Genomic DNA, 12,031 nt, shown 5'->3' with positions numbered 1-12,031 from the left:
TCTCCAATGAGAGATTGTACAACCTCCCTAGGCAATTTATTCCAGTCCTTAATCACCCTGACAGGAACTTTTTTCTAATGTCCAACCTAGACTGCCCTTGCTGCAAATAATGCAGATTGTTTCTTGTCTTATCCTGAGAGGTTAAGGAGAACATTTTTTCTCCAGCCTCCTTATAACAACCTTTTATGTACTTGAAAACTGCTATCATGGCCCCCCTCAGTCTTTTCTTCTCCAGACTAAACAAACCCAGTTTTTTCAATCTTCCCTCATAGGTCATGTTTTCTAGATTTTTAATCATTTTTGTTGCTCTTCTCTGGACATTCTTCAATTTGTCCACATCTTTCCTGAAATGTGGGGCCCAGAACTGGACCCAATACTCCAGGTGAGGCCTAATAAGTGTGGAGTAGAATGGAAGAATTACTTCTTGTATTTTGCTTACAACACTCCTGCTAATATAACCCAGAATGATATTTGCTTTTTTTTGCAACAGTGTTACACTGTTGACTCCTATTTAGCTTGTGATCCACTATGATCCCCAGATTCCTTTTTGCAGTACTACTTCCTAGGCAGTCATTTCCCATTTTGTATGTGTGCAACTGATTGTTCCTTCCTAAGTGAAGTACTTTGCTTTTGTCCTTATTGAATTCATCCTGTTTACTTCAGACCACTTCTCCAGTTTGTCCAGATCATTTTGAATTTTAATCCTGTCCCCCAAAGCACTTGCAACCCCTTCCAGCTTGATATCATCTATTGTTTTCTTTAGAAGTTCCTCCCTGACACACACGAATTGAGGCTTCAGCTCCTCATATAGTACAAAAAGGGCTCACGGAGTTCATCAGTTTGAAAAAGGAGGAAAAGTGACAAAGCCAGGCCCACTGAGCCTGATTCACCTGGGTTATTTCACTTTAAAGCAGTGTTGCCAACTCTCATGATTTCCTCATAAATCTTCCAATATGTGTTGCTTTTTTTCCCTTAAAGCCCCAGCTCCTAGAGGCATACGATTAAGTAAGAATGTCAGCTTTCGGCGGGGGAGGGGGGGGAGGCATGTTTCTAGTCCTGATGGTTATAGAAGCAAATTGGAATGAACTCTAAATGCTAATAATCAGCTGCCAAATAAATTCCTACAAATTATTATTTCTTTTCATCTCATGATTTTTAAAAAAATGCTATGACTTTTTTGTAGCCTGATTATTTTATAACACTTGTAGTGGCAATATTTCAGTGGAGTTACACCAGTGTAAAACTGGAATGAATAAGACCCATTATTTAAAAACTATTAAAATGTAATGATAAATAAAGATCTTGAATGCTGCTAGAAAGAAAAGCAAATAAGACAATTATGCTTCATTTTTTGCTGCTGAAGTGACAAGAAGGGCTGCATTTAGTAGAATAAAGTAGATTGTGAAGGGAATCAAATGTGGGGGACTAATATTCCATATGGCATCAGATGTTCAGCTATCTTTACTACGGCTCCTCCCTCTCTCTTTGTTGCTACTACTGTTAGTATTAAACACCCTGTTACAGAGTCAGGGGAGAAGCATACACCACCAGCGAAATCCAAGACATGACTACACATATACTGGGAATACAAGATGCAAAGGAAACACAATGACAAAATAGAGAATTTGTTTCTTTGGTCATATGCAGTTACAGTGATCTTAGATGTAGTTTTTAAAAAACAACTAGTTAAGCGCTGTCAGCTGGAAATGTGTTGTTCAAGCTGTGGTGCCCCTTTAAAGAAACAAAAGCCAAACTGTTCTGTTAAAACAGACAATGTACACTTCCCTTGGATATCCTGCCTCTCCTAGTGCTCTGTGCCACAAGTACACTGCAGGACAGATTCAGGCATACAGAATCAAGGGGAGGCAGTTTGTGCCTCCTCCCTTCAGGGATTAACCTGTGCAGCGACCTCTATGAGTGTGTCTTCACTACAGATTTACCAGGATTGAGTCAGTCATTTGACTTGGGAGCGTGCAACCACACTGCAAAAGAACAATCCAGTCCCATGCAAAATCTAAGCACCCTGCATCCACACTGACACTAGACCTATTAGTGGGAGAGAAAGATTTTGAAGTGCATCCCATGGTTCCTAGATCCCCCAGAAACTGTGCTGCCGTTGTAAGGCTTTTGCTGGTATTGTGGAAGAAAATGTCTGTCCCTTCTGGGAATTGTGGGTGGAAATTTAGGAAACCCCATAGTTCAATTTAACTAGTCCCTTAAGGGAGTTGGTATTGAAGGACACAGATCCGTCCAGGTGCTTCGTCTCTCTCTTCCAGCCTGGCCACACCCAGCTTCTGCCCCTCCCCTGCGCCAGCCTGAGTGTAGAGGTCCCCTAAACCAGGGGTATGCCTGGGGTAGGGATGGACAGGGTTACGCATGCCCTGTATATCCATATCTGGTGCAATGCCTCTCTCTGAAGGAGACTTCTGGACATCCCTGAGGCTATACCTGCATCCGCAGGGCTCTGCAGCTGCTCCAGCCCTGTGTCTGGAATTGAGAAAATCCCACAGCCACATTATGCTAATACATTTAATCCCATTGGTTGGCGATGAGAGATTTCCCCTCACCTTCTCTGGGCTATGCTAATGAGAGTTAATCGCATTGGCTGGCCCGCCAGCGGCAGCTCCAAATATCATTTGCATGGCTGCGTATGGCAGGCGTCTCTTTGTTGTCAACCCAGAGCCTGTGAGCTGTGTGTGCATCTAATGCAGCCCTGGTCCCTGCCTGTCCGCCGCACCTGCTTCTTAGGGAAAGGCTGCGAACAGCGGCGGCTGCAAGAAAATAACTTTCGACCTCGGGTCTCTCTTCTGCAAGGCACGCTGGGACGGGTTCCGATGCTGTGGAGCGTCCCCTTCCCAGCACAGGACTCGAGACTGCTCTCTGCCTTTGTGTGTTCAACGCCGGCACTGACTTGGGGCAACCCGTTCGGTTCCCTGCTTCCTTGTCGGATTGTTGCTATCTGAGCCGCGAGGGACAGGCTTTGGCTGCCAGGGTAGGATGGTGGATCTGGAGAGTGAGGTGCCTCCTCTTCCTCCCAGGTATAGGTTTCGAGATTTGCTTCTGGGAGACCAAGGATGGCAAAACGACGACAGGTGAGTCTGGGGGTCAGCTCTGCTCTGCAAACACGGCAGAGGGCGATAAAAGAGGGGTGGGAAGCAGGGATATGCTAACAACAATTCCCTCTTCTTCCATTTTCTACAGGGAAATTCCTAGAAACGTTGAACCTGTTACTATTTATCGAGTTATGTAAATAGAACAGAGAGCGCTGAGCCCATGTATAAAACCCTCTCTCTCTCTCTCTCACTCACACACACACACACACACACACACACACACACACACACAGCCAATATGTGAGTACCAGTGTGTGTATATATATAGAGAGAGAGAGACACTCATCCAAAAAGGAGAGAAACTACCTTGATTCCTTCAGAGGACAGTCAAGCTGCTTTGTATCTTCCAAACAGTGAAGGAGGCTGACTTGACTGGTTGAAGTGCTCACCCTCAGACCAGGAAAATTGGCAATGGGGTCCATCTCTTGTTCTGCTTCTCTAGCAGTCAGAGCTGCACTGATTTATGAATGCCCAGCGCCCTTGCTAGTAGACATATAGTAGCTGCTATATTGCAGTTCTCCACTGAAGATGAAAACACAAGTTGCGGAGTAGTAACTTTTAGTGACCTAAAGAGAGAAACAGCACTGACATTTATTGTGCACTAAAATTGTATTGTGCGCCTAAATTCTTCCTGGTGTACAACAGATAAGAATTATTGCACACCGTGCTGAGCGTGGGATGTGAGAGGCAATTAAACATTGCTGTATATCGGTGCACTGTGTATTTGACTTCTTTAAGTGTATGAGAAAGTTACAAGACTAAACTCAATGTGACTATCAAATTTTTCTGTAAGGTATTTAAATTAAAAAAAATCTCATCTAAGTCACAGTCACATTCTGCATTTGAAACTTCAGACATTATTAAAACTTTCCTTGTGAGAGGCTATACTGATCATATACATTCGTTACAGAGCTACATGGGGCTCATGTACCCACAGTGAAATCTTCAGTCTAGCTCTGACATATGGTAACTTAGGGCAGTGGTTCTCAACCAGGGGTCCGGGTCCCCCTAGGGGGCCACGAGCAGGTTTCTGGGGGGCTGCCAAAAAGGGCCAGCGTTAGATTTGCTGGGGTCCAGGGCAGAAAGCTGAAGCCCCATGGCAAGGGGCTGAAGCCCAGTGCCCTGAGCCCTGCCACTCAGGGCTGAAGCTGAAGCCTGAGCAACGTAGCTCTGAAGGGCTTCATGTGGCATGGGGCCCAGGCAATTGCCCTGCTTTCTACCCCCTAACAATGCAGAAAAACAGTTGTTGTGATGGAGGTGGGCTGTGGAGTTTTTATAGTATGTGTGTGTGGGGGGGTGGGGCCTCCAAGAGAAAAAGGTTGAGAACCTCTGACTTAGAGCATATCTATATTGTGACAGGCCAGTCGTTTGGTTTCTACATGCAACTATGGTAACACAACAGACCATTCCTCTATGTTAATACATGGATATCATGTAGTCCAGGGATTTTCAACCTGAGGGTCAGGACTTGTGGGAAAATTGTAATCACCTCCCACCCACACCACCTTTAATTTTTGCGAGCTAAGAAGGCCCCAAACTATTTTTCCTCTGTGGGAACATGGTGTCATATTATGGAAATAGTTGAGAATCACTAAGGTAGCACTAAGTGTTTGGTGATAACTCTACATATTTTGCCATCCAACTTACATGGTTTTGTAGGTGCACTTTTTTTCTTCAATCAGGATGGTAGACCTAGATCTGAGGACCAATACAGTACTCTCATTTGTATTGTTTCAAGGACAACATTCAGGTTTAATTCTAAATCACAAAAAGGTTATGTGTGTGTGTGTGTATGTATGTCAAGTAAATCAAATACTGGAAAGTGTTCCCCCCCAAAATTAAAGTAATAAAACATTTTTTTAAAAAAAAAAATGCTATTTTTATTATTTAAACTACTGTGCATCATCATCAGCAAGCTCTTCATTAGAACATGCTAAATTAATTCCTCCAGAGGACATCTATCTATTGGTAAGTCATTTTTCATTGGACAACATCTTTACTGCAGAAGTAGTAAATCATAGCTGATAATATACCTGTACATAATCCTGTCATGCAGGGACATGTAGTAGCAATGTCAATTGGAAAAAAAAAATCGCATGAAACCACTGAGATTCTTTTTTTATTCTAATACAAACTATTGGTAGTCAAGTGTCCAGCCTTGCTTGCATGTTAGTCAATGATGAATCCAAATTGACTTCTAGGTAATGGGATCTGGCCCCCCAAAAGATGTAGTGCATGAGACCTTCATTTGCAACTGAACAAACTGCAAGCATCCACTGAGCTGTAGAATTTCCTGTTTGAAGTATGAATAATAAAAAGAAAACAATGTAAATATTGCTACAGGTACTTTGTATCACACTAGAACTGCTGTTAATATTTTTCATGATTATTGGTTATTTTTAAACAGACAGCACTTTTACTATAAACTCATACCCATGGATTAGTGCAAAGCAAATTGTTACTTTAAATTATTTATCAGCATTGGGTACTATATTAAAACATGAAAGAATCTTGTTTACTACAATATTAAATCTGACAGAATGTGGATTGCACTTCTTTTGCAAAAGTCTAAACCAATCCTATACTGTTTTTACTGTGACATTATCACTTATGAATGATTGATGTATGGTTTTGCATAAAGACTCTCATTCTGCGGACATTTTGGGAATATTACAAATACTTTCAGCACTTAGTTTCTGGAAATATTTAATGAAGGGAGATTACATAATGTGGTCTCTAGGAATGCTGGTTACTGTTTAGCTGTTATTAGCTATTATTGAGTAGTCACGAAATTGATGCTACACTAATATTGCATACTTATTTGTGAATGTCATCTGTTTTATTGGTGTGTTACATAAACATGAATTAGTTTTTGACAGACCATAGTTCTATTTTTCTGCTGCAAACAGCGTACAATATTAATTTTTATTTAAATCCCTCTTTCCTGAGATTCTTGTGCATCCTGATTTGTTCACCTAAATTCAGATAGCAGGAGTAAATGTAAAGTCTTTTAATATTTATATCTGTAACTCACCAGGCCTAAAATGTAACTTATGTGTGAGTGTCAATCATGATGTATTATTTAGATTAGTGGTTCTCAAACTATTTATCATTCACACCACCATCTTTTCAAAGGACACGAGTTCAAGTCCCATTTTATATACTAAAGCCAATATTCATGTATATCAACTATTAATGTAATACTTGAATTCTAAAATACTTGTCTTGTTTCTGGGAAAAGCACATACAACATGAAAATGCTCTATATGCTGTTCCTTTTTGTAAAGAAGCCAGAAATCCAGGGAGTTGCAACTTAAGTTCTTCCTTTTGTAGAGCTCTGAATGTGATTTGTTGGCACTGGAAAGTGAGAAGACTGTTCATCCGTCCAGACCACCTCCCGCAGTACCCCAATAACCTGCTAGTCCACTCCATTAAGGAAATACCATTCCTCTGCCACAGAGTCATCCAGAACTTCCTTCACTTCTCTATTAGATGCTTTTCTGATCCCAGGCTCAATGGGGCTTATGTATACCCACCCTCCAAATTCCCCTGAATGTCAAGCCAGATGCATCGCTAATGATAATGATAGCCCAGCATGGCCCAGACATTTTTGGTACACTGACCTTGTGAATCCGAGGACAAAACCTCAGCCAGTAGTATGGGAGAAAGTCAGGCCTTCATGGCAGGACCACCTTCTACAGTATTCCAAAATGGCACAGTGACTAAGACCTTACTCAAGGTTTTTATCTAAAATGGTGTCTGTCTTTCATCTTAACCAGATGATCCACATACCTGTCTTCTTCCCCAAGCTTCATGCCAAATGGAGAGAGGCTAAACTCCACCCCTTGGATGTTGTCAGGTCTGTTTCTTACTATATACACAGAACAAAGCCATTTAAGAACTCTCCTAGACTATTCCTTACATTTGCTGACATAATGAAGGGTCAACCTATGTTCACCCAAAGGATGTCAAAATGGACCTCAAAACTGTGTTAAAATATGCTTCACGGTGGGCCACTTAGACAGACACACATGGACAGATTAAGACCCATTCCACCAGAGCTCAGGCAGCCTCTGCTAATTCCCTGTGGGGTGTCCCAATCTCATTGATTTGTAGAGCAACTACCTGAAGTTCAGTTCACACCTTCTCCCAGCACTACTGATTGCTGGAGGGCTCTAAATCCCATGTCCACTTTGGCAGATCTGTCCCACAGTCATCATTGCAGTAGACTGAGCATCTACCTCCTTGCTGGAGGTCTCCAGATCCAAAAACCAGTTTGGCAGAGCTGTCCTGCAGTCATAATCTCAATAGACTCTGAGCACCACCTCCAGAATACAAATCTGCTTGTGAGTGAGTCACCAGAAACGGAATACATGTGGACAAATCGCTCAAAGAACATCAGTTTTCCTACAGTAACTGTGGTTCTTTCAGATGTGTGTGAACATGTATTCCACAACCTGCCCTTCTTCCCTACGACTGCCAAGTCCTTAGCAATTGACATTCTGTCTTAGCAAAAGAACTAGAGTGAAGGAACTGAAGACTGCCCCCCTTTTATGCCCTTCTCTCTGGGAAGCTGGAGGGCATGTTGGGCACTGGTATGAACCCAACAGATGTTGCTATTTCTGGAATTTCTTTTGGGATATTTATTTTTGTTTTCTAGTGTACTCTAGTTTTCTATATTTTAATAGGTATTATTAAATCATAGGTAAATCCTAGATAAGAATCACAAATATTTGCTTACTAAAAATCCATAAATTCCTACAAGGCACTCAGTTTCTTGCTTTGCAGCTAAAGACAGTGTAAACATCACTGTTCTTTGGTTAGTCAGAAGTGTGGTCAGTCTTGCAACTGATAGAAAAAGTATTCAATATATGGTTCTGCTATTTTCATATTTAAAACTTGTTATTTTCCTTTAGTAATGCTGGCACGGGTGACCAGAAATAGGCTTCAAAATTAAATTGAGATAAATGGGGTTCTTCTTAGAAACACATTCCATTTTTGTTTTGTGCATGGATCTACTGTTCCATTTATGATAATGGAAGTTTTGCTCAAACACACAGGGTAAAATATGACCATGTATCACAGTTTTATTCTGTCCATCAGCAGACTGAAAAAGACAATAATGAATTGGTTTTTCGTGACATGGCGATTTTCACTACCATGGGCCATTTCCTCAACTTGTGTAAATTGGCATGTCTCTGTTGACGTCAATAAAGCTATTTTGAATTACAACTGAGGATCTGGCCCATTTTGGAGTGGAAACTTAGATTCTGGAGAAGATAGCAACATTTGTTGAAAATCTGTGTGGAGGTCTTAAGTCCTTGCGTATACATTGCCTATGCCTGCAGATTTTTTTTATTTATTTATTTTTAAATCCAAGCCTGTTAGGGAAGGTTATTAATGCCAGACAGTAGCATGGACTCTTACTGTAGGGAGTGGAGATGGAGAATTATTCTCCTGTTGTATTTTGTTTCATAATATAAATTAATATGGGACACTTTTTTTTTAAAATACAAAAACTATTTCTTTGTGTCCATGCTATGCTGATTTTTTTTTTTAAGCTCCATGTGATAAACATGGGAAAGAGTGTTATGTAAAAGAAAAAAACCTGATGTCAAAGGTTAGATACACAAACTAATGTAACTTGGGTGTGTGTTCCCAAAGGGATGGGAAGAAGCTAGAGCTGAGAAGGGCAATGCTTCTGTTACTCTCTCCAATGATCACGTCTGTGCCTAAACAGCACAGTTTAGCCCAAAAGTCTTAGGTAAATGTAAAATAATAAATCTCAGTGCGATTAACTAGACATCTCAGTCTCATCCTCCTTTCTGTCTAACATACTGTTATCCTTTTGACCTGAATGGTTAGCCAATATTCAGAAGCTTGTAGGTTGTTTCCATTAGGAGGGAGAAACTGATGGGACTTCCTACAGCTTTCTGTCCACTTCTGTGGAGTTTCTGCTGCTTCTGTCTCTCTCACACACAGCTCCATCAAACAGTACCTGGCTCCTTTGTTTGCATTCAGCACCAGTGAACCCCTACTGCTTAGATAGCTCAGAATCCTGAGTGAACTTGCACATGACCTGTCTTTTGGGTGGTGACTCCTGTTTCAATTATCTTATTCCATAAAGTAGCTTAATTGCTTTTTACATTTATCCTACATGAAGTGTAGTTGTCACACCCACGAGCTTCAAAGATTCACTGAATGTACCTGTACATTAGCCAATAAAATGTTCCTGCTTTCATAAAGTCTGGTAAACATCAGTTCTTAGTACCTTTAATTAGGCTGAAAAACAACATGCTCAAGAACTGAAAATATCCAATTTACTGAAGGCATAAAGATGCTTAACAACCTGGAGAGATCATTTAACTTGAGGAAAAAAAGTCTTTATTTTTGCTGCCCTTGTTAGCTCATGGATACAGTGATGAGTCTATTAATGAGAATTTTGTATCTGGAGTCTATATACAGGTCACAGAATGATCAGATCAGATAATACTAGAATTTCAAAGACAGGAATTTTATTTAAAAAAAAAATGGAGCAATGGATTCCACTGAATTTTCCAGTAAAGTCAAAAGGTAAAAATTCAGTTCCATGAGTGCAATATAGGGTAGAATTTGACTCTAATTCAGCAAAGCATTTACACATGTGCTTAACTTTAAGCACTTGCTTAAATATGTTCAATTTAAGCATGTATTTAAAAAGGTAAGAATTTATTTAAGTACTTTGTTGAATAGGAGCCTTAATGCAATGTGCACAGGAATCTGTGAAGAGACATACTGGGCCAAATTGTGTTGTACTATGGAAAGAACCTCCAAACTAGTGCACATTAGCATTACAAAAACTCAGCCTTTTTCTCCTGCTCATTCTTGCTAGCAATCCCATATCCCCTGCCTCTCCCCCCAAATCCCTCCACAGTCCAACATGCAGATTATTCCTATATACTGCCTTGAGTTAAATGAAGGTCCAGCCCAAGATCAAAAGAACAAATACAAGCTTGGAATTTCCTTCCTGAGCTGTTCTATGAAGTCTTCACCAATGATGGCTAATGATACAGGCCAAATTTAATATCCCAGGCCTTAATTACTTTACAAAGAAGATGCCCCTAATTGAAGAAAAATGAGTAGTTCAGTGGAACAACTTTTTCTTAGTTTTTTTAAGAGCAAAATACATAGATGATTTTTGAAACTGTGCATTTTTTACTAACAGGGTGAAATTTATCCCAGGGCAGAGAACCCAAAAAAAGACTCAAGAAAAGGAGTACTTGTGGCACCTTAGAGACTAACCAGTTTATTTGAGCATGAGCTTTGAAGTGAGCTGTAGCTCATGAAAGCTCATGCTCAAATAAACTGGTTAGTCTCTAAGGTGCCACAAGTACTCCTTTTCTTTTTACGAATACAGACTAACACGGCTGTTACTCTGAAACCAAAAAAAGACTATGCATCATTTAAGTCCTTAATCACTTTTACACTTAAGAAACATTTAAAAAAATGCATAGAATCTTTAGTAGGCCTCCATACTGGGATGAATTTCACCTGCAGTGAACATTTCTGATACTACTGATTAAGATTATGAAGCACACATTATTCTGCAAAATTGCTAACCTAGTATACTGTCTGATGTTTGAGCAAGTCACCATACTATGTAGCAGTCATTTCAGTTTGCACTGACATTTTATCCTATTGACTCACCAGATTTAATGTTGGACAGTATACAAAGCGGATATGATTTCAGAAGCTTTCAAGTTTAGTGTGTTATTTCTATAATGCAGACTAAAAATTATTGAACTCCAAACAGATTTGAAATACTATTAATAAACACAACATTTTGGAATTCTTCCATTTGTTATTCCAATAACAAATATTTTGTATTTTCTTTAACACTAGAACAGAAACTGGTATTTCCCAATACCATTTTTCCTCTCCTTTTTGTAAAAACACAGTTAATAACATGTGTAGGTAGATTCCATTAGTGCATTTCAAGAACTGTTTCTATGTCAGGAAAAACAGTCTGGGTCATTTTTATACAGTGCATATTTTCAGGCCAGAATTTCTGAGCTAAATATCAGCAACTGTAAGTCCTGGTCTTAGAAAAAGACACTTAAGGGATTAAAGAAAAATCAGGTTTCCCTTCTGATGTGCTTACTACTCAAATAAAAGAAAGAGTTACCACCTATCTGCAAATGAAAGAGATTCAGATCATTTACAACACCTCCGCACATTAGCTGGACAATTGCACTGCTGGCTGTCATAGTGATTGATGGCTTTTGCTGAGCAATTCCCTTATGTAAATCTCAGTACTCACTTTCACAGTCATTTGATCTGCCATCCTGTGAATTATTGAGTGAGGCTCTGTTTTGCCATTTCAATAGGAAAGCACCTTGTGATTGTTAAACTAGGAGGGGGAGGAGGGGAAACCAACATGTTTCTGAATCAAGTGATTAGATTCAACTTCATGAAAATTTATGGTTTCCTCAAAAGAAAAGGCATATTAAAGAAACACATAAGTCAATTTGTCTTCCTAATTTCAGAAAACGATATATTAAATTCTATCCATTCTATGCTAAAGTATTTAAGGACTTAAATCAAAAGCTATCCAGTATTTGCTTAGTCACTGCAGGTACAATTTTCAAAAGCAATTAAATAACCTAGGACCCTAAATTCCATTTTCAAAATTGACTTAGACTTAGGCTCCTAAATTTGTAAATAATTGTTGAAAGTGGGACTACTGTGTTTTTGAAAGTGTTACTCTACATCTGTACTTGGGCAGAATTTCCCCTTTGTCGTACTGTTGTTGTTTTGCAGTGTCCATCCTTGTGCAGCCCTGAAAACTGAGGTAGCTGCATTACAGGGTACTCTCTCTCATATCTCACTCATTACCATCACGCCTACCTGGGTGGGGGAGGAAGGAGTCCTTGGGTTTT

At 39.9% G+C, this 12,031-nt stretch overlaps 1 protein-coding gene across 1 annotated transcript in view; it reads left to right on the top strand.

The window, feature by feature from the left end:
* Nucleotides 1-2,637: 2,637 nt before the first annotated feature.
* Nucleotides 2,638-12,031, top strand: part of KCNT2 (potassium sodium-activated channel subfamily T member 2) — a 277,251-nt gene continuing 267,857 nt past the window's right edge. The window contains exon 1 of the mRNA XM_074961164.1: nt 2,638-3,092. Coding sequence (XP_074817265.1) covers nt 2,998-3,092 — 95 coding nt within the window. The 5' untranslated portion in view covers nt 2,638-2,997. The remainder of the gene's footprint in view (nt 3,093-12,031) is intronic.

The sequence above is a fragment of the Natator depressus genome, chromosome 8 (genome assembly GCF_965152275.1).
Source record: "Natator depressus isolate rNatDep1 chromosome 8, rNatDep2.hap1, whole genome shotgun sequence".
Classification (NCBI taxonomy): domain Eukaryota; kingdom Metazoa; phylum Chordata; order Testudines; family Cheloniidae; genus Natator; species Natator depressus.
The sequence above is the reverse complement of the archived record's forward strand: the minus strand, read 5'-3'. Positions and strand labels throughout refer to the sequence as shown.